This window comes from Drosophila suzukii, chromosome 4 (assembly GCF_043229965.1).
Source record: "Drosophila suzukii chromosome 4, CBGP_Dsuzu_IsoJpt1.0, whole genome shotgun sequence".
Lineage (NCBI taxonomy): Eukaryota > Metazoa > Arthropoda > Insecta > Diptera > Drosophilidae > Drosophila > Drosophila suzukii.
Window position 1 is genome coordinate 2,420,708 of NC_092083.1, and position 24,634 is coordinate 2,445,341.

The 24,634-nt window shown below is 35.3% G+C and overlaps 1 protein-coding gene across 3 annotated transcripts in view; it reads left to right on the top strand.

Moving 5' to 3' along the window:
- The window catches only part of ci (cubitus interruptus), a 35,246-nt gene that overhangs the window by 2,897 nt on the left and 7,715 nt on the right, over positions 1 to 24,634 (top strand). The window contains exon 1 of one of the 3 annotated variants that reach the window (XM_017088711.4): positions 14,940 to 15,426. The exons of 1 other annotated variant lie outside the window; for it this stretch is intronic. In XM_017088711.4, the coding sequence (XP_016944200.1) occupies positions 15,384 to 15,426 (43 nt within the window). In that variant the 5' untranslated portion in view covers positions 14,940 to 15,383. Of the gene's footprint in view, positions 1 to 14,939; positions 15,427 to 24,634 lie in introns of those variants that run through there. One more of the 3 variants, XM_017088709.4, reaches the window with a different exon arrangement.

Genomic DNA, 24,634 nt, shown 5'->3' on the forward strand with positions numbered 1-24,634 from the left:
ATTAAAGCATGCTATGTACCGAAGTAGAAGAGAATATGATCAAATCTATAAGTATTTTCCTATTACTGTCCTATTTTTCATATGGCAGCAATACGATTTAGTCGATTGGTTTTTTAAAATTTATTTTGAAATTTTGAAATATTAAAAAAATGATATTCCGATCATTCCTAGAGTTCCTAGAATAAAGTTATATGGCCCGGCTCGTTCCGACTTATATACTTCCTGCAATAAAAAGACTTATGGGAAGCTTTCATCCTAATAGCTTTAAAACTGAGAGACTAGAAACGGACAGACGGACGTGGCTATGTCAACTCGTCTGGCGATGCTGATCAAAAATATACATATATACTTATGGATACGGAAATATCTCCTTTACTGCGCTTCAAGCTTCTTTCTTTCCAAGGGTAATAAAATGAAAATCACAGGAGGTACTTTTTTTAAGCATTTATTTGCTAGCTTTTATTGGCAATTATGTAAAAGTGGGTTAACATTATTTGAAAACCAATCGCGAATTTTTCGACATGTTCTTAAACCCATGTCCACGTAAATTTGGGCACATGCATTTAAGAATATGCTAAAAAAATGTGGCAGAGGTAGTCTTCTTTTGCCACGACAGAATGGAGCTCTACCTTCAGCCGAGTTATGTTGTGGGGTAATTCAATTCAATAAGTGTGTTCAATTTTATAACTGTTTGATTTCATGCGTTTACCTGCATAGATACACGACTTAGCGCTGAAGTTGTTTCTGTTGCAGCCCCGAATAGTTTTTTCGTAACGGTTACATATAGATGTTTATAGTTAACTAGAAGAGTGGCAATTTTCACATAAACTTCCCTACTATGTCGAGTATATTATACACGTTACTCGTAGAGTAATCTTAGAGTATTCGTCGAAAAGTACGTAACATGTGGAAAGAAGCGTTTTCGACTATATAAAGTAATAAAGTAGTAAAGTATTGGCGAAAGATTCGTTTTCCGAATGTCACAGCAGAAACTTGCTGATATCTATTGATTATATTTCTGTAAAAGTTCGATAGTAAGTAATAATTTTTAGGGTAAGGTACGAACTGATAAATACTCTTTGCAGATGTGAAAAAATTATATTTTTCTTTAAGAAAGTAGAAAATGCACAGTAATGGACTTAACTGTACACTTTAAAATGTTTACTTTAGATCTCGGTTTAAATTTAAAAAATTAAGATGCTCAATTTCTAGTTCACAAAAATCAACAGCAAATAATTGTTTTTTACTTATCGGCTGCAAAAAAGAAGCAACAAATACCAAAGAAAAATTAAATCTTCATACCCTACAAAATGTTTGTCACGATACCCTACAAGGTACTGTTGGAAATAGATTGGTGCCACTGTCATAAGGCGAAAAGAAAAAAGTCAAAGTACCAAGAACTGTTGCTAAAGATCTTATTATTACTTGTATATATTTATCTGACTTGGTTTTTCACAAATCTTTGATCTGGCACAGTTAAAACACATAAATTGAATAGGTTGGTGGTGCAATGCCATCTCTAACGCCCACAAACCGCGCCAAGCCGCGGGGCCCACATTTTTAAATATTCAAATTTTAAATAAATTTATTTGTTTATTTTATTTCGCTTGTTAATACCTACCGGTACCCCGATAATTGTTAGAACCAGACCACTAGTTCGTAATAAATAATTTTACACCGGTATCTAGCAAGAACATCGTCACAGTTAGTAGATAAAATGTAAAAAGTATATTTATTGAGTGACGGGTATCTGTTAGTCAAGGCACTCGAAATCATTTATCGAAATATAATTTTCCTTTTTTAAATATTATACTTTTTATTTCTTACACATTACACAAATTTTAGAAGAAAGAAAGACAAATTTTACATGATTTTACAAGCACTTTATATAGATGGTCATTCCGATATTTTGTGAATAAAGATGCGTTATGAGGAAAGGCTTAAGTTAGTAATCCAGAAATTTTCTTTGTGTAATAATCTACATGAACGTATGATATGTATAAAATTTACTTGCTCATTGAGAGATTTGTATACCCTTGCAGAGGGTATAATGATTTCAGTCAGAAGTTTTCAATGCAGTGAAGGAGACGTTTTCGACCCCATAAAGTATATATATTTTTGATCAGCATAACTAGACCAGTGGATCTAGTCATGTCCGTCTGTCCGACCGTTTCTACGCAAACTAGTCTCTCAGTTTTAAAGCTATCGGGCTGAAACTTTCCCAAAAGTCTTATTTCTTGTACAGTTAGTATATGGAATTATCGGAAAAAAAATTATATCTTTGATGTTTTTTTTTTTTTAACATATAACCTTCTTAGCTTGGAAATAACATTTTTTAATTAGTTTTGAATTAAATTTTATCAAAGTCGGACGACTATATCATATAGCTGAAAAATTCGTGGGAAAATAATATGAAACAATTTATAACTTCGGTGTTTTTTAACATTTAACCTCTTACGCCTGGAAGTAACATTTTTGAATTAGTTTTGAATTTGGAATTAAATTTTATCAAAATCGGACGACTATATCATATAGCTGCCATAGAAACGATCGAAAAATTGGTAGGAAAATAATATGAAACAAATTAAAGCTTCGGTGTTTTTTAACATATAACCTCCAACGCGTGGAAATAACATTTTTAAATTAGTTCTGAGTTTTGAATTTAGTTTTCTCAAAATCGGACGACTATATCATATAGCTGTCATAGCAAAGATCGGAAAATTGGTGGGAAAATATTCGGTGTTTTTTGACATATTATCTTATACTATTGGGAATATCATTTTTTGTATTTTTAAATTTAATAGTTATAACTGAAAGGGTATACAAACTTCGGCTTGCCGAAGTTAACTTCCTTTCTTGTTTAGTCAAAAGTTTGGGACGCAGTGAACGAAACGTTTCTGACCCAATAAAGAATATGGGCATTACCAGGGGTCGCGAACGTACGTTCGGACGCACTTAGTGCAAATAAAAAAAAGAAAATAAACGTTTTCTGAACTTTTTTTTTGCTATTCGATAGCATTTTGTTAGCTCTTAGCTTAGTGTAAATGATGGGATTTATTAAGCTACCATTTTCATAATATTGGCAAAAAACATGCGGTCGCGAACTTACACAAAATGGAAGTCGACTTTGGCTTAATCTAGTAAAATGCAAATATCTGCGAATTGGGACGAAATATTCTAAAGCAATAACTTTACTTTTAAAATGGATTCATGTAGCTTTACTTCGAATCTGTTCCCAAGGAAATATCTCCACTTGTTTTTTTTATTGAATTAAGTACCGGTCGCGAACGTACGGGTCGCGAACGTACGATTTTTCCATGTTGTTTTATTAACAGTTAATTGAACATTTTTTCGCCCTTTTTGGATTTTTTTCTAGTTATTAGATTGCAATAAAGAGATTTGGTAGAAAAAGTGCACACAAATCATATGTTTTCCTTGCGAAATATTTAATCATAAAAATGCCTTAAAAAGTAGCTAAAAATGAAAAAAACACATTTTCTCAGTTTCTTTAACAAAACAAATGAAATATTCCTTGGTTCCACTGTACTATGAAAATATGGCCATTTATTTGTGAAAAGATTTTTTAGTTTCGGTCCTGGTTGACCATTTTTCGGATTTGCCCATATACATTCTTGATCAGCATCACTAGGCGAGTCGATCTAGGCCTGTCCGTCGGTCCTTTTCTACGCAAACTAGTATCTCAGTTTTAAAGCATTTTAAAAAAGATCTAAAATAAATATAACTTCGGTTTTTTGACATATTAACTTCTACTCTTGGGAATTTCGTTCTTTAAATATTTCAGAATTTTAACATATAGCTGCTATAGAAAAGATCGGATAATTTATGTTAAAACTATCTTAAAATTTTTCTAGTTAGTTTTTAGTTTTTTAAATTTGGAAAGCTCTACATGTACATACAATGCTCCCTCGGGAATGACCTGCAAGGTTATAGAAACTTTGTCATGACGAAGTTAGCTACCTTTCTTGTTATTTCTCATTTATAAATACAAGTAATAAAATCACAGTATAAAAGTCCTTTTTTAAATAATAAATGTTGCTGTGCTGGGGTCGGATGTTATTTGCCACCTCCTGGTTACCAAGAAAGTTATTAAAACGCAATTTAGAAATTAAAAATACATACATATGAACATAGGTAGGTATGAATGCACATATGTATGTATGTATGTAGAGAGTTCTTGATCCACGCACTCACTAGTCATTTACATATCATGTATGTATGTATCTAAACATGTGCCGATAATGCAGATGCAAAAATCGCTGAGAAGTGTACATATATATGTATGTATGTACATAGGTATTTATGGAATAAAGTACATATGTACATATGTATGTATAAATACATATACGTAAGCCTTCGTATGTAAATACATACATACATAAGTATTATAAAATATCTGGTTTTGTTGTTTCTGAGAACCGACAAAACGTTTCTCATAAAAAGGAGTGGGTATACATATGTGCATATGTACGCTTGTATATCTGTAGGAGTATGTGCGGATATTAATACATACAAAGGTCCGAACGTATTCACACAAATGCACGATCAACAACATACAGACATGTGTATTTATGTATGTATGTATAAACTACAGCCGCACAGCATGTGCTCGCTCCTTTCATAGAAAGAAGACTTGAGTAAGACGTTAAATTACAAAGGGCACATACAAAATACGAACGTACATAGGAGCGCACAGCAAGAGAAAAGTTTCAGATCCCAGATTCAATCCTGCTGTGCACTTGCAGGCAAAAAAGGTATTTTGCTTGTTTTCAGTCCGCTTGGAACATACATACATATGTACATATGTAGTTGTTTGTGACTTATAGAATCGTATTGCCCCAGGTTACCAAGAGTTTCTTTTATTATACACATTATGACCGCCCCTATTTTGACAAATTTCACAGACGAGAGAGCAGGTATACAGAGTATAACTAACTTAGACTGTACATACATATGTATGTATGTATGTATGTAGTTTGTGTAGAAAGGGACTGAGCACTGAGATCACTTTGGCGTTAAGTTCGAGTAGAGTTTATATACATACATACAATTTGTATTATATTAACAAACTTACGCTGCATACGAGGCCAAGAAATCTAAATATGAAATTTCAACACTATAGTTCTTATAGTTTCCGAGATCACAACGATCACACAGACAGACAGACAGACGGGCATGGCTAACAATATGTACATATGTACGTGAATAACAAAAATATAACTTTTGAAACTTAGCATTTTATGCTCTTAATTATAATCTTAAAAGGGGTTTTTATTTTACGTTACTATCATTTATGTATCGAAAAACGGGCATCTATTCACACGGCCCGCACAGACCACATGCTCTTAATATTAACTTTTTCTGCTCTGGGTATGCATCCTTTCAGTTTTTGCGATACCTTTTGATTGGTCTGCCCCTCGTTAAGGCCGGACCATCACAGCAGATTTTTTTTTTTTTCCGTGCATGTGTATAGTAGTTTCCTACGCACTCTCTCTTTGTCGTCACTACGTGGACTGCCGTCCACAGCACTCTTAGAGTAAAAGGGTATACTAGATTAGTCGGAAAGTATGTAACTAGTAGAAGGAAGCGTTTCCGACCCCATTAAATAATAATATATACGTATAATAATAATAATAATATAAATGATCAGGATCATCAGCCCAGTCGATCCAGCCGTGTCCGTTTGTTCATGTGAACGCCGTGGTCTCGGAAACTATAAGAGCTATAGAGGTGAGATTTCAGATTTAGATTCCTTAGCTTCGTACGCAGTGCAAGTTTGTTACGCGTATGTGCCACGCCCATAAGTAACAGGTAATTGATAGTCGAGGCAGTCGACTGTAGCATTTTTCCCTATTTATACTATTGGAGAGGGTAAGTAGATTTCAGTCAGAAGTTTGCAACGCCGTGAAGGAGACGTTTCAGACCCCATAAAGTTAGACGAGTGTGTCTAGCCATGTCCGTCTGTCCGTCCGTTTCTATGAAAACTGGTTTCTTAGTTTTAAAGCTATCGGGCTGAAACTTTACCAAAAGTCTTCTTTCTTTTGCAGGTAGTATATAAGTCGGAACCAGCCGGTTTGAACAACTATATCTTATAGCTCCCATAGTAATAATCGGAAAAAAATTTGTTTTTATATTTCTTTGATGTTCTTAAACATAAAAACTAGGCTTGGAAATATAAATTTTTAATTAGTTCTGAGTTTTGAATTTAATTCTATCAAAATCGGACGACTGTATCATATAGCTGCCATAGGAACGATCTCAAAATTGGTGGGAGTATAATATGAAACAAATTATAGCTTCTATGTTTTTTGACATATTATCTTATACTATAGGGAATATCATTTTTTGTATTTTTAAGAATTTCGAATTAAATATAATAATTATAACTGTAAGGGTATACAAACTTCCTTTCTTGTTTAAAGATAGTTTTATACCCTTGCAGAGGGAATTATGACTTCAGTCAGACTCGGCTAGTGATCCTGATCAAGAATATATATACTTTATGGAGTCGGAAACGCTTCCTTCTGCCTTCCTTAGTATACCCTTTTACTCTACGAGTAACGGGTATAAAAATTATATCTTTGGTGTTTTTTAACATATAAGCTCCTAGGCTTGGAAGTAACATTTTTTAATTAGTTCTGAATTTCGAATTTAATTTTATTAAAATCGAACGACTATATCATATAGCTGCCATAGGAACGATCGAAAAATTGGTGGGAAAATAATATGAAACAAATTATAGCGACGGTGTTTTTTGACATACTATCTTATACTATAGGGAATATCATTTTTTGTAATTTTAAGAGTTTCGAATTAAATTTAATAATTATAACTGCAAGGGTATATACAATTCGGATTGCCGAAGCTAACTTCCTTTCTTATTTTTTACCTCGTTTACTTGTGTTTTGTTTGTTTAATTAATTAATTTATTTTTTATTAAAACACATAGTGACGAATCGCACCAGGAGACTGCTACCTGTAGCCGCAAAATTGAAAATCTACTTATATAGTCCAATCGAAACAAGTAGTACATTAACCGAAGGTAATGTGATTTTCTTCAATTACTAGGACTTGTAATATGTCTATTGGTTCAGGAGAAATTGGGATGAAAGAAGAAAAGGTTAATTTTAGGATATTTAAGGTAGGGAAACCTGAAAAGCAAAATTTACAAGCGAAGACAGTTCTGAATTGAAATAACAACAAATAACACTGAAAATTTTTTTGGTCTGAAATGTAACCACAATTTGGTCTCCACGTGCTAAAAGTACACATAAAAGTAAGCCAAAGTTATTTTAGTTTTCTCTGGCTAAGATCGCGATTGGGTCCTAATATAGCGACTTAAAGTTAGAAGACAAATTTAATTTTTATTTGCCATATCATACATTGTTTTGAAGTTTCAAGTTTATGTAGGGATGGACAAAAGTTACTAAGCTGACAATACAGATTTTGAAAGAGTTCATCTAGTGTGTTAAAATTCGAAAAATATAAATATTTTTTTTTGTGAGTGGCCATATTCCGCAAATCCATCAACACCTGATTAGTCTTTTAACATTAAATCAATTCATAAATCATCTAACTATGTTATTTTAAATTGCCGCCATCCTTTCAATGGATATATGAAGAATATTATCCTCTAATTTAAAGCCAATTTCGTTAACCAAAACCAACAACCAGATATTCCATAAAAATCGCTTAATGAGTTCCCGAATAACTGGAATTGTATTAATTAATTTGGTATATTAGGCTAATTTTCGGTTGAGCGATTATGTGCAACCAGTGTTTACACTGGGGCTTAGTTTCGTGTTTGTCGACATGACTTCTGGTCATCGTATTGGGGTATATTAATATGAAAACCAACATTGGGAAATTATTTGTCTCTTTAAAAACTTTTGATATCAAACAAAAACACCTCACATTCACATGGTTGTAAAAGGTCATGTTTAAAAGATATTCATCAACATAAGTGGTCACTTTTACCAATTCGGAACAACTAACTCTGCCTGAGTATTGAATTTTATTTGTATATAACCAAACACTATATTAAGGAAACATTGTAACTGTGTTAAACAGCTTGAAACTAATCTAAAGAAAGAAAGCTATAGCAGCTTAAACAAGAGAGAAAGCTACAGTCGAGTACCTCGACTACCACATACCCGTTACTCAGCTAAAGGGACCAAAGGGAGATGGAGATATGCGAGCAGCAAAGCGAGATTGGAATGCGTCACCTAACCGCGATTTCAATATATGGTTATGGGCGTTAGAGTGGGCGTGGCAATCTTTTTTTTTGGGTCAACCGATAGGTGTTGACGAGACTAACACATTAAAGTTAACATTTGGTTTCTAGTATGAAAATTGTGGGCGCCACAGGTTTGGGCGGCTTGTGGGAGTTAGATGGGGCGTGGCAAAGTTTTTTTTTAACCATTTGATAGGTATTGACGAAACTAACACATTTTGGTTAAAATTTGTTTGCTAGCATGCAAATTCCGGGCGCCACAGGCTTAGGCGGTTTTTGGGCGTGAGAGTGGGCGTGGCATATTCTCATAACAACCTTGCGCTGCGTACAAGGTTCCGGAATCTAAATCTGAAATCCCAATTCTCTATCTTTGAAAGTTTCCGAGATATCCGCGTTCATATTTACGATTTGTTGAGGTTTTTGGGCGGCTTGTGGGCGTTAAAGTGGGCGTGACAAACCTTTTTATAAGTCAATCGATAGATATTGATGAGAAAAATACACTTCAGTTAAAATTTTTGTTTTAGCACTAAATTGTAGGAGCCACAGTTTTGGGCGACTTGTGGGCGTTAGAGTGGGCGTGGCACCCTGCTGAATCAAACTTGCGCTGCGCAGGAAGCCCAAAAATCTGCATGCCAAATTCCAAAAAGCCTAGCTCTTATAGTTTCCGAGATCTCAGTGTTCATACGGACGGACGGACATGGCTAGATCGACTCGTCTAGTGATGCTGATCAAGAATATATATACTTTATGGGGTCGGAAACGTCTCCTTCACTGCGTTCCAAACTTCTGACTGAAATCATTATACCCTCTGCAAGGGTATAAAAACACCAAAGATATAATTTTTTTAATTTTTTTTCCGATTATTCCTATGGAAGCTATAAGATATATTTGTCCGATCCGGCTGGTTCCGACTTATATACTACATGCAAAAGAAATAAGACTTTTGGGAAAGTTTCAGCCCGATAGCTTTAAAACTGAGACACTAATTTGCGTAGAAACGGACGGACAGAAGAACAGACGGACATGGCTAGATCGACTCGTCTAGTCATGCTGATCAAGAATATATATACTGGTACATGGGGTCGGAAACGTCTCCTCCACTACGTTGCAAACTTCTGAGTGAAATCATTATACTCTCTGCAAGGGTTTATTGATTTCAAAATGTATAGCGACGGAATTATATAAACTCGATTAAAAAGCTATATGGCAAAAAAAACAAGAACAAAAGTTAGCTTCGGCAAGCCGAAGCTTATATACCCTTGCAGCTATAATTATTAAATTTAAAAACACAAAAAATGATATTCCCAATAGTATAAGATAATATGTCAAAAAACACCGAAGCTATAATTTGTTTCATGTTATTTTCCTACCAATTTTTCGATCGTTCCTATGGCAACTATATGATATAGTCGTCCGATTTTGATAAAATTAAATTCGAAATTCAGAACTAATTAAAAAATGTTATTTCCAAGCGTTGGAGGTTATATGTTGAAAAACACCGAAACTATAATTTGTTTCATATTATTTTCCCACCAATTTTCCGATCGTTCCTATGGCAGCTATATGATATAGTCGTCCGATTTCGATAAAATTTAATTCAAAATTCAAAACTAATTAAAAAATGTTATTTCCAAGCTTAGGAGGTTATATGCTAAAAAACACCAAAGATATAATTTTTTTTATTTTTTTGTCCGATTATTCCTATGGGAGCTATAAGATATAGTTGTCCGATCCGGCTGGTTCCGACTTATATACTACCTGCAAAAGATATAAGACTTTTGGGAAAGTTTCAGCCCGATAGCTTTAAAACTGAGAGACTAGTTTGCGTAGAAACGGACGGACAGACGGGCATGGCTAGATCGACTCGTCTAGTCATGCTGATCAAGAATATATATACTTTATGGGGTCGGAAACGTCTCCTTCACTGCGTTGCAAACTTCTGACTGAAATCAATATACCCTCTGCAAGGGTATAACTAGTTCAGCAAAAAAACAGCTGAACAGTTGTAAACAGACTTGTGCTTTATGCCATTGAAAAGGTATTTTAAAATCCTAAGCACTCCTTGTTAATGTAATTTGACTTAATACCGTAGTTTAAAAGTATGTGCAAAAGTTTTAAAAACAAGTTTCTACCGCGTTTTGGTTTATTTCTCAATATCGCGTTCTTAATTCATAGCTTTATGGGGAATAATTATATTTATATATATTTTATATTTATCATTATTTATATATTTATTTATATTTATATATTTATTTATATTTATATATTTATTTATATTTAATCATTATTTATTTATTAATTAAAGATGATAGTTAAGTTTTCAAAACTAAGACTAACATTATGGAGCAATACTACCTGCGGTGCCTTCGACTATGTTTTTATACCCGTTACTCGTAGAGTAAAAGGGGTATATTAGACTCGTCGGAAAGTAAGTAACAGGCAGAAGGAAGCGTTTCCAACCCCATAAAGTATATATATTCTTGATCAGGATCACTAGCCGAGTCGATCTAGCCATGTCCGTCTGTCCGTCTGTCTGTCTGTCCGGATGAACGCTGAGATCTCGGAAACTATGGGAGCTAGGCTATTGAGATTTGGCGTGCAGATTCCTGAGCTTCTTACGCAGCTCAGAGTGCCACGCCCACTCTTACGCCCACAAACCGCCCAAAACTGTGGCTCCTACAGTTTTGATGCTAGAATAAACATTTTAACTGAAATATATTGTTCTCATCAATACCTAACGATTGACCCAAAAACAAGTTTGCCACGCCCACTTTAACGCCCACAAACCGCGAAACCTGTGACGCCCACAATTTTCATGCTAGATACAAAATTTTAACTGAAACGTATTAGTCTCGTCAATACCTATCGATTGATCAAAAAAAAAATTGCCACGCCCATTCTAACGCCCATAACGCTTAAATCTGTCTACCGCCGGTAGGAGGCGCATTTTAATCTCGCTTTGCTGCTTGCATATCTCCATTTCCCTTTGGTCCCTTTAGCTGAGAAACGGGTATCTGATAGTCGATGTACTCGACTATAGCGTTCTTCCTTGTTATACCCGTTACTCGTAGAGTAAAAGGGTATACTAGATTCGTCGGAAAGTATGTAACAGGCAGAAGGAAGCGTTTCCGACCCCATAAAGTATATATATTCTTGATCAGGGTCACTAGCCGAGTCGATCTAGCCATGTCCGTCTGTCCGTCTGTCCGTCTGTCCGTCTGTCCGTCTGACCGTCTGTCCGTCTGTCCGTCTGTCTGTCCGGATGAACGCTGAGATCTCGGAAACTATGAGAGCTAGGCTATTGAGATTTGGCGTACAGATTCCTGAGCTTCTTACGCAGCGCAAGTTTGTTTCAGTAGACTGCCACGCCCACTCTAACGCCCACAAACCGCCCAAAACTGTAACTCCTACAGTTTTGATGCTAGATAGAAAATTTTAACTGAAATTTATTGGTCTCATCAATACCTATCGATTGACCTAAAAAAAGTTTGCCACGCCCACTTAAACGCCCACAAACCGCGAAAACCTGTGACGCCCACAATTTGCATGCTAGATAAAAAATTTTAACTGAAATGTATTGGTGTCGTCAATACCTATCGATTGATCCAAAAATAAATTTGCCACGCCCACTCTAACGCCCATAACGCTTAGATCTGTCTACCGCCGGTAGGTGGCGCATTTTAATCTCGCTTAGCTGCTTGCATATCTCCATTTCCCTTTGAGTAACGGGTATCTGATAGTCGAGGTACTCGACTATAGCGTTCTTCCTTGTTTTTACCTTAATTTGACAATGTTTATTAGTTAAGATTTAAAATTTTATTGTATAAATGGTTTTTCTTAAGGAAATTTATAATTGCTATGATAATTTCAGATGTTTTCTTCTTAAGGTAGTCGGGGGGTGGCCGATTTTTAAGAAAATGTTGCTTGGCCTGTGGAATCGCTGGACATGCGTCTAGGATGTGTTCCATGTTATTATTACCACAATATTATCGGCTTTAAAAATGAATTTCACTTTAAAAAACCTATTTTGTAGACGGAGAGAAAAAAACGACTACTTGGTTTCAAACATATATGACATGTATGAAAAACTTCATCCCTAATTATTTGTAAATATGCAGAATTTTATTGGTTTTTTTAAAGAATTTCGCTCTAGCTGCTACATGTTTGATGACTTTTTTCACTGAAAGTTGTAGTTTACTTATATTGAATTTCTTTGTTTGAATAAATCGAACGAGTTTTTAACATTTACGTTTTAGTTTTAGTGTGAAATTTTTACCATATTTCCGAGAGGACAATGTGGTCCTGAAAACTAAAAAGCTAAAGATTTGACATGTAAATTCCTGAACTTCTCATAAAGCGCAAGTATGTTACTCCAATGTACCACGCCCTACCCAACGACACACTCTTAGGCATAAAAAAGTGTAAATGGGATTTTGTTTTGCTTATCAATACTTATATACATACTATAATATGTGCACACTTGTAAAGCTATAAAGACACAATTTAAGCCCATTAAATTATCATTTTATAGCTGTTTCCCGGCTAAACTACAGTTTAAACTAAAGTTTTCTATATCGAGCTGCTTAACACAATTTAAATGACTCCAGGGCCCTAAAGTTGCGTTTGGATACGTACAAACGCCAATGAGAAACAAATATTCATTTTGAAAATTCTTCCAAAATCTTGTTTTTAAAATCATTTTTAATGGTCTCACTATACGCGTATAGAATACAAGATTAGACGCAAGAGTATACGGATGCTGGGATATTTCTCCCCACCATCCTTAACAGCTACAATTATCTACATTTTTATACCCGTTACTAGTAGAGTAAAAGGGTATACTAGATTCGTCGGAATTCTGGATCAGGATCACTAGCCGAGTCGATCTAGCCATGTCCGTCTGTCTGTCCGTCCGGATGAGCGCTGAGATCTGGGAAACTAGGCTATTGAGATTTGGAGTGCAGATTCCTGAGCTTCTTACGCAGCTCAAGTTTGTTTCAGTAGAGTGCCACGCCCACTCTAACGCCCACAAACCGCCCAAAACTGTGGCTCCTACAGTTTTGATGCTAGAATAAAAATTTTAACTGAAATGTAATGTTCTCATCAATACCTATCGATTGACCCAAAAAAAAAATTGCCACGCCCACCCTAACGCCCATAAACCGCCCACAAACTTCAAAAAATCGTAAATATGAACGTGGATATCTCGGAAACTATCAAAGATAGAGAATTGGGATTTCAGATTTAGATTCCGTAGCCTTATACGCAGCGCAAGTTTGTTACGCGAATATGCCACGCCCACTGTAACGCCCACAAACGGCGAAAACATGTGACGCCCACAATTTTTAGGCTAGATAAATATATAGTATAATAGTATACCAGATTCGTCGGAATAAAGTATATGTGTATACGATCTTGATCAGCATTACTAGTCAAGTCGATCTAGCCATGTTCTTCTGTCCGTATGAACGCTGAGATCTCGGAAACTATAAGAGCTAGGTTGTTGGGACTTGGCATGTAGGTTCTTGGAGGATTCCTGCGCAGCACAAGTTTGTTTCAGAAATCAATTTAAAAAGTCACCCATAACGCTAAAACTCGTCTAGCGACCACATTTTTGAATATTTTGTACACGCCAAAAACTTTTCAAGTCGGATCATTCATTAAAAAGTTATAAACTAAGAATAATATATAATAAGCAATCTCAATAGAGCTGCTTACGAAATTTCATTAGCACCATCTAGGTTTCACGTTATGTGGCGTGTTAGTGAAATCTCGTGAACTGTCGATAAGAATGAACGATAGTTAGCTGAGTAACGGGTATCTGATAGTCGAGGCCGTCGACTATAGCGTTTTCTCTCTTTTTTTTTAATTTCCTACAACCCACCTACCTTAAAAGGCCTATGCTTTATGCCAAAGTTATCCGGCTCCACAGCCTTTTATACTTGTGCCCTAACACAAAAAAAAAACATGTGCATAGGATTCAACCAGTCAAAAGTGCGGGACTATAACAGACTTGCTTTTATCGGTGGTGATCGAGTATCCCCTTTGCAAAGGCATAATTAAGAAATCCGACGAACTCTATACAAATACTTGTTTATATACTTATGTACATTTCTACGTATACACATACATAAGACTCCAAAACAATGGCAGAGGAGAGTGAGAACTGAAATAAGAAGTGAGAGATAAAATGTATTGAGAGAAAAGGAGTGTAAGCGACTGTGAGCGTAAGTGTTGTTCGTTGTAGGTGCGGCTAATAACTTGTACGCTTTCTGCATATCAAAAAATTGTCGTGTGAAGACGTCGAGGCCAAAAATGTACCTTCCTTCTAGGACTTAAGTCAAAAGAAACGTGTAAAATAGTAACACCGTCGTCTTAGTGTACTAAAACTGGAAAGTAGCTAAATTGTCAACACTGTAACCGAAATGTATCTTTGCTCATGTTTATGTATTGTGTAGCCATCTTCGATATGCCCGCCTTCGTCGACTGTTCGTGATCTGTAGGTACACACAGACACTGGACTCAGCATTACACTTGTTACTGTATTGCCTTTATGATGGTGTTTGTAATTCAATACGTATCTATGTTAGCATCTGTACCTGTATTTGTGCTCGGAAAAAGATATTTGTGAGAGGAGAGAAGATCCGAACTGCTCCATCTAAACTAACGAAGCATTGCAAGAGCTAGTGTTAATATCGCTCAGTCCACTCGCAAGAAACACAGCATTAAGACGCAGCATACACACGTTATAGACTTTGTCATACATCATTTATTTTTATTATTCGCTACTTGAAATTTGCTGATAAAAGTATAAATTTGCGACCTTTAATGTGAAAGATGAAATTTTATAATCAAATTTGTGGTGATGAAAGTCGAGCGCATACACAGTAACAGTTAAAACTAGAAAATATACTTAAGTATTAAAGGATCCAATGTTTACCACAGTTTTAAAAATAGTTGCTAAAAATTCTAATAGGAAGTGAAAATTCGTATGATATATTTAAAATATTTGTGACAGTGCCATTAAACGTGCCGATAAAAATGTTCGGTTCTCCGACGGTGAATCCAAAATAAAAGGATATAAGTTACCCGTAAAATCTAATCGGTCTTCAATATTTAGGGACAAACCCTAATGAAATGGACGCCTACGCACTACCAACATATTTTCCCCTTGCGTAAGTTTTTATTTTGTATATTCAAAATATTACTCTTGGTCTTTAGTTGGACCATAAAGAGATATCAATATTTAAACCATAATTAAAAAGACCGTACCGACATATAGTCTGTCCGTACGTCTACGCTAACTAGTCTTTTAGTATGAAAGTTGAATTTCGAAAAAATTTGTATCTAACGCAGCTGGTAGGAAATTAGGTAGGAAATTAAGAGGAAAATAAAAGGAGTATCAAGATACCTTATACATGTATAACATAAAATTGAATCGGGGTGGGTTTCTAATGTTCATCAATGTAAATTCTTCACGAAATCAATGCAAAGCGATTTAAGTGGCACCCCCAGAAAGCCTTTTTTAAAAGGCGAGTAACGGAAACTGACTTCGGTAAGCTCAACACTAAATAGAAAATAAATAAATAAAATACAAATATTTAAGAACAAAAAACTAGGCATATTTTACTATATTTTTCTTAAAAAATATAGTCGCCCGAACGTGAAGAGTTTCAACCTTTATCAGGTTGATAATTATTACACTGCGCAAATTTATTAAAAAAAAGAAATTTTTTAAGTCTGATCGGATTGTTCCTATGTATGTCCCTATCGTGGTCTTTTTATATTCGTTACTCGTAGAGTGAAAGTGTATATTGTATTCGGGGAAAAGTATATTACAGGTAGTAGAAAGATAGAAACCAAAAAAATACTAATGAGATAAAAAAACATACAAAAGTCCGATGTCAATGTCTGTCCAACTGTGGCTTTTAATACTAATAAAAATAAGTAATGGTAAATAAAATAAAAAATGGTAAATAAATATTAAATGAAATGTCTCAACTTCCACCCACAAACCGCCCAGAAATTTATGGGTTGAAATTTAATATACATTTTTATTATTCCGCCTATCAATCTCTACCGCCACGCCGATAATTGTTAAATTATAACCATTGGATAATAAGTAAAGTATTATTTTTTTGAAGTTGGTTAGCTTAGTAACGGATATTTGATAGTCGAGGAAGTCGACTGTAACGTTCTCTCTTATTTTAACTTTATCTGTATGTACATTTTTATGCTTTTAAATAGAAAACGCAGTTTAGATTTCAATGTCATAACTAGTTCCTGTACCTTAGATCCTGTTTGGATATCATGCAAATAATATTAAGAAACAAGGGAGAACGCTATAGTCGAGTACATCGACTATCAGATACCCGTTACTCAGCTAAATGGAGATATGCAAGCAGCAAAGCGAGATTAAAATGCGCCACCTACCGGCGGTATACAGATTTAAGCGTTATGGGCGTTAGAGTGGGCGTGGCAAATTTTTTTTTGGATCAATCGATAGGTATTGACGATACCAATACATTTCAGTTAAAATTTTTTATCTAGCATGAAAATTATGGGCGTCACAGGGTTTTGCGGTTTGTGGGCGTTAAAGTGGGCTTGGCAAACTTTTTTTTGGGTCAATCGATAGGTATTGATGAGAACATTACATTTCAGTTAAAATTTTCTATCTAGCATCAAAACTGTAGGAACCACAGTTTTGGGCGGTTTGTGGGCGTTAGAGTGGGCGTGGCAGTCTACTGAAACAAACTTGCGCTGCGTAGGAAGCTCAGGAATCTGCACGCCAAATCTCAATAGCCTAGCTCCCATAGTTTCCGAGATCTCAGCGTTCATCCGGACAGACGGACATGGCTAGATCGACTCGGCTAGTGATCCTGATCAAGAATATATATACTTTATGGGGTCGGAAACGCTTCCTTCTGCCTGTTACATACTTTCCGACGAATCTAGTATACCCTTTTACTCTACGAGTAACGGGTATAATAATTGGCATTATCTTAAAGGACGACTGTAATGTTATTATTAATATCATCTGGACTTTTATACATATATACGCACAAGGAATTAAAATGCAAAGTATAAAGTATATATATTCTTCACCATCACTAGACGAGTCGATCTAGCCATGTTCGATTCTACGCAAACTGGTCTCTCAGTTTTCAAGATATCGGGATGCAAACTTCTCAAACGTCTTATTTCTATTGCAGGTAGTATGTAAGTCAAAACGAGCGGGATCGGACCGGATATTTAAAAAAAAAATTCAAAAAATGTTAACTTTTGTTTTTTTTCTTTTAATATTTAATAAAATTTAGCTGCAATGGGACGATCTGATAATTAATATCAATATACTACAAAGAACGGTGTATTTCGTCAACATATACGGTTGTAAATTTATTTTTAGTTTTCTAAATATTGGATAGCTCTATACATACAATGCTCCCACGGGAACGGCCTGCAAGGGTATAGAAAGTTAGCTTTCTTTCTTTTTAATTATAATTGTGATCCAAAGAGACTCTTTCAAAACTGTTATAGCGAAGTTTCTTTATGTTATTGTGTTATTAAACATAAACAAGGAAGAACGCTATAGTCGAGTACCTCGACTATCAGATACCCGTTACTCCGCTAAAGGACCAAAGGGAAATGGAGATATGCAAGCAGCAAAGCGAGATAAAAATGCGCCACCTACCGGCGGTAGACAGATTTAAGCGTTATGGGCGTGGCACATTTTTTTTTTGGATCAATCGATAGGTATTGACGAGACCAATACATTTCAGTTAAAATTTTTTATCAAGCATGAAGATTGTGGGCGTCACAGGTTTGGGCGGTTTGTGGGTATTGATGAGAACAATACATTTCAGTTAAAGTTTTTATTCTAGCATCAAAACTGTAGGAGCCACACAATCACAAATTTTAAGGTTTAGGGGGCAGATTAAGTACCTGTTAAGGAAATGTTTCTTGAGTGACAATTTAAGAGTTGACTGTAATAAAAACCCTTATTCGGCTCGGTAAAATTACACCTAAATAAACAAAACCTATAACCAATTATACCTTCTTAAATCTGTGATTAACAGCACTTTCACATTGTTATTTAATCCGTTATATTAAAGGATACGAGAAATCTGATTTATCTTTACGTTTTTATCTGACACCGAACTTTTTCGGACATATGGAACTTTTAAAGTGACTCGAGATGCCGGACGTAACGCTTGTAACCTAGTATTGGGAAATAGTAAAGTCTTAGTAGACTCTTTGGTATGGTTTGGTATATTTAGTTAATTTTGTACAGTCGTCGTTTATTTATCAACACAGAATCTGGTTACTGATTTAAAAAATTTTTTGTTTGTTTTAGGGGTTTACAAGGGTAAAAGGGTTAAAAGGGTATACAAGATTCGTCGAAAAGTATGTAACAGGTAGAAGGAAGCGTTTCCAACCCTATAACGAATATATATTCTCGATCAGGATCACTAGCTGAGTCGACTCTTACGTGTACAAACTGAACAAAACTGTAGAGTCCACACCATAAATTAATTGGTTAAGGCCTCGACTATCAGATATCCGTTTCCTAATCAGACTTTACTACTGAAGTTGGTTTTAACATTTTAAGGACAGGTTGTCTTTTAAGTCGCTAGCGCAAAACAATGTATACCTTTTTTTGTACCACTAAAAATCAAAGGAAAACCAGCATTTACAAAAATTTATCTTCTATAGCAAATAACTCAGATAACTACTCGCATTATATAGATTGCCAGGACTTATTTCAAATTTGACAACATTCTGCGATAAGAAAAAGTAACATGGATTTGTTTGTAAAATTAAAAATCTTTATTTATTCTTTTAAACCAATTTTATTTCCTTTTTAAGTAATCCCCTCCCGGGAAAGTATACTTATGCAAACGTTTTTTCCAATCCTCGAAACATGCCAAATAGTTCCCTTGCAATAGCCAACAGCGCCTTCTTCGAGTCAGCTTTTATCTCCTCAGTCGACTCGAAACGCGGAGTGGTCCCTTAAGTTTCCACGAAAATCGAAAGAAAAACAAATTCACCTTACTTTTTGCCCGCAGAATTATACGAGTAGATAAAAACACACACACAATTTTAATTTCAAAATGTCGACAAACATCGGTTTTTGTTTTGTTAGCTATGACACGAAATCTGTATGTGATGGAACAAAAGTTTGTATCGGAGATTTTCTCAGTATTCTGAATATTAAACAAAGTTCAACTTTGAGTTCTTGTGTTGCTTTCCTATTTTTCCCCATTTATTATCCGTATAGTCGTCCGTTTTTATACCCGTTACTCGTAGAGTAAAAGGGTATACTAGATTCGTCGGAAAGTATGTAACAGGCAGAAGGAAGCGTTTCCGACCCCATAAAGTATATATATTCTTGATCAGGATCACTAGGCGAGTCGATCTAGCCATGTCCGTCTGTCCGTCGGACCGTCTGTCCGTCTGTCTGTCCGTCCGGATGAACGCTGAGATCTCGGAAACTATAAGAGCTATTGAGATTTGGCGTGAAGATTCCTGAGCTTCTTACGCAGCGCAAGTTTGTTTCAGCAAAGTGCCACGCCCACTCTAACGCCCACAAACCGCCCAAAACTGTGGCTCCTACAGTTTTGATGCTAGAATAAAAATTTTAACTGAAATTTATTGTTCTCATCAATACTTATCGATTGATTTAAAAAAAGCTTGCCACGCCCACTTTAACGCCCACAAACCGCCCAAACCTGTGACGCCCACAATTTTCATGCTAGATAAAAAATTTTAACTGAAATCTATTGGTCTCGGCAATACCTATCGACTGATCAAAAAAAAGTTTTCCACGCCCTCTCTAACGCTCTAATCGCTTTGCTGCCAGCATATCTCCATTTCCCTTTGGTCCCTTTAGCTGAGTAACGGGTATCTGATAGTCGCGGTACTCGACTATAGCGTTTTTCCTTGTTTTAATTGTAAACATTTTTATACCCTTGCAGAGGGTGTATTGATTTCAGTAAGAAGTTTGCAACGCAGTGAAGGAGACGTTTCCGACCCCATAAAGTATATATATTCTTGATCAGCATGACTAGACGAGTCGATCTAGCCATGTCCGTCTGTCCGTCCGTTTCTACGCAAACTAGTCTCTCAGTTTAAAAGCTATCGGGCTGAAACTTTCCCAAAAGTCTTATTTCTTTTGCCGGATCAGACAACTTTATCTTATAGCTCCCATAGGAATAATCGGAAAAAAATTTTTACAAAATTATTTCTTTAGTGTTTTTAACATATAACCTCCTACGCTTGGAAATGACATTTTTTAATTAGTTCTGAATTTTGAATTAAATTTTATCGAAATCGGACGACTTTATCATATAGCTGTCATAGGAACGATCGGAAAATTGGTGGGAAAATAATATGAAAGAAATTATAGCTTCGGTGTTTTTTGACATATTATCTTAAATATAATAGTTATAACTGCAAGGGTATACAAACTTCGGCTTACCGAAGTTAACTTCCTTTCTTGTTTAAAACGTATTGCGACATATCTGCGACATATTTTTAAATAAAAGCACGTATATTTAATGTCTTTTTTATTGATAACTTAAGTAAATACAAATTAGGAAGCGATTAAATAAAATTGTAAGTCACATACAATCCAAGGTTTAGTTAATGAAACCTTTCTGGTAAATTTAAACTTTTTTAGGTTAATTTAATCAAACAAAAAACCTCTTAACGAGGTAAAAATCTTGTGACGATCGCACCTTTAGCAAACAATAGTGCTGATATCAACTTTTGTGACGAAAATGTATTATTATTATTAGTTATTAATAATGTACTATCTACTAAATAATTACAATTTCTTGTTTTTCTTACATTCGGCACACCTTATCAAAATCGTACTGTTTAACCCAAGCATATTAAATAGCACTAGTTATGATCGGACCATCACAGCAGTGATGCAGTGGACTTCGTCACAAAGTGGACTGCCGTTCACAGTGATGTGTGAAAAGAGTGCATATTAGTTTTCCTCAGAAGCAGAGGAGGAATAAAAGTCGTTTCGAAAGTCATACAAAGTATTTCGAAATACCTTTTTACGATATATAGAACAAGCCTGTAGCTTTTCTAGTTTACATGTTACGGGTGTACTAAATATAGCTATTTATAGCTGCTTTTCTGCCAAACTAACGTGTTTTTCCAAAAGTTCTAAAACTAAGAATTCTTATATTATGCTGTTTACCATCATCTTAAATTTCCAGGACCTTCAAATAGAGTTTGGATACGCACAAAAAAGGTCAGTGCGCAGGCATTGTTAGATATTCTGATCAGGTAAATGTGCCCTTTTTGTTGATTAATAACTTTAAAACGAGACTTTTTACAAGAATGTGTCGTATGTCAAAAGTTGAGGAATCGTCAGGGCTCACACCTTAAAATTTAATTTGAAACCGTTTTTAAAAATCAGAAAAATATCTAAATAAAAAAACTTTTGCCCATAACTTAGACAATTTATGTTACAAAGGTGAACAAAGTATTTAAAAATACCTTTCTATCGACATATAGCACAAGCTTGAAGCTTTAGTAGTTCACAAGTTACGGGTGTACAACATTTAGCTATTTATAGCTGTTTTCTCGCCAAAATAGCTGGTTTTACCAAAAGTGGTAGGCCTAAGGTTTCTTATGTTGAGCTGTTTATCATCGTCTAGAATTTTCAGGACTCCAAAAAAACGTTTTGGGACAAACTGACAAACAAAAAAAATGTTCTTTTTGAGAAGTCCCCCAAAATCTTGTTTTTAGAGTAGAGGTGTCATTAGACGCGTATTTTAAGTGAGAATACAGGTTAATAACGGGGGTATTTATCCGCGCAGGCCCCAACCGATGAAATTTTCTACATTTTCACTTTTACACTTTCACCACTCTTTCTCCCAAACCAATTTTTTTTAAATTCTTGGAATGCAATCCTTTAAGTTTTTGCAATAACTTTCGATTGATGTATCACTCCATACAATCGGACGATTACAATAGTTTTTCATTTCGTGTATATATAGTAGTCGCCTTCGTACACCATCTTGGTGTGCTTCGTCACTACGTGGACTGCCGTAATATAAACTTCTAGTCTGGGGAATGCCACTTTTTCAATATTTCATAATTTGTAAAAAAAATTTTTTAAGTTGGACGAACCCATTATGTCTGCCCTAGGAACGATCGGATACCACTGGTTTACAGCCAAAATACCCCAAGAGAGGTGATGGTGGACCCTGGTATAGTTGGACCCCTATATCACAAAAAAAGAAACAAAAATTTTCAATGGATAATTTTTTATAGCTTTTTTAAGAAATTGTATGTTTAGCAAGGTGGCCCGCAGCTTCGCCTGCGAAATTTTCGTAATAGATCGTTATATAATCCTTTACTTTTTACCTGCTTTTATCTTTGCCACTTAAAGTAAATTTAAATTCATATCCACACCACCATAGAGGAAGAGGTTTTGGCTGGTTTTTGTGATTTTCCCAAGGACATTTTCCATAATGCAAATATTTTACTGAACTCTTACCTTTTAGTTTCAAAAATTTTAAATTTTTTGGCAAGACTTTCCTATTAACGATGTTTTTGGAATCAATTTGTTTAAACACATATATATTTGTTTAAACAGGAATGCAATTTCATTTTGAGAATAACAAAATTAATTTGTATTTTGATATTGAAGGAAATGTGTTAAAGTTGTTTAATATTTACAATTAAAATATTTTTTACAAAGGGATATCAGTGGGTACTATAAAGAATTTATATTTATACTATTTGTTATTTTGTAAGCTAGTGTTATTAAAGGGAAAATAATATAAACAAAATTATAGCATTGTTATTTTTGATTTTATTCTCTTCTACTTCGGTATATAGATAATTATAATATTTCAGAATTACGAAATCAATTTAATAAAAATCTAAAATTTTGAATTTATAGCTGCCATAGGAAGTATCGGAAAGTTAATGTCAATATTTTTAATTTTAAGTGAGAATACAGGTAGGTTAATGGCGGCGGGTATTTATCCCCACCGGCCCAAACAGATAAATTTTTCTAAATTTTCACGTTTACACTTTCACTGCTTTTTTACCAAAACCAATTAAAATGTTTAATGTCTTAGTATGTAATCCTTTTAGTTTTTCCAATATCTTTCACTCGAAACAATCAGACTATTACAGTAGATTTTCATTCGTGTATATATAGTAGTCGCCTTCGCACACCCTCCTGGTGCTACGTGAACTGCCGCCCACAGTGATACTACTTTCTGAAACATTGTATAGAGGTGCTATGCGTTCCACTAAAAATTCTGTTTGATAAATCACTTTCTAGTGGACACTTTGCGGATAGATGGAAGGTCGCATCCGTGACTCCAATTTTAAAATCAGGGCCGAAGAATAACATTGCCAATTACAGGCCTATAGCAAAGATCAGTAATATCGCTAAACTCTTCAAAAGCATTGTTGCCCATAAATTATCATTTCTTGTAAAAACATATATAACCACTTCTCAGCATGGTTTTGTTGCAGGTCGGTCAACTACGACTAATCTGGCCGTTTTCAGCAACTATTGCATTCATGCCTTTAATATGCGATATCAGGTTGATGCTATTTACACTGATTTTGCGAAAGCCTTTGACAAAGTTAGCCACAGTGCCCTACTGGCAAAACTGGCCCGCTTGGGTATACATTCGGCACTACTAAATTGGATAAAATCATATTTACACCATCGACTTTATAGAGTTAATATTAATGGAAAAATCTCGGCCTCCCTCAGGGGAGTGCTATGGGACCTCTGCTTTTCATCATTTTCATTAATGATGTGAGGTTCTGTCTATCTTCAGAGTGTCTCCTGTATGCAGATGATTTAAAATTTTTATACCCGTTACTCGTAGAGTAAAAGGGTATACTAGATTCGTCGGAAAGTATGTAACAGGCAGAAGGAAGCGTTTCCGACCCCATAAAGTATATATATATTCTTGATCAGGATCACTAGCCGAGTCGATCTAGCCATGTCCGTCTGTCCGTCTGTCCGGATGAACGCTGAGATCTCGGAAACTATGGGAGCTAGGCTATTGAGATTCGGCGTGCAGATTCCTGAGCTTCCTACGCAGCGCAAGTTTGTTTCAGTAGACTGCCACGCCCACTCTAACGCCCACAAACCGCCCAAAACTGTGGCTCCTACAGTTATGATGCTAGATAGAAAATTTTAACTGAAATGTAAAGTTCTCATCAATACCTATCGATTGACCCAAAAAAAAGTTTGCCACGCCCACTTTAACGCCCACAAACCGCAAAACCCTGTGACGCCCACAATTTTCATGCTAAATAAAAAATTTTAACTGAAATGTATTGGTCTCGTCAATACCTATCGATTGATCCAAACAAAACTCGCCA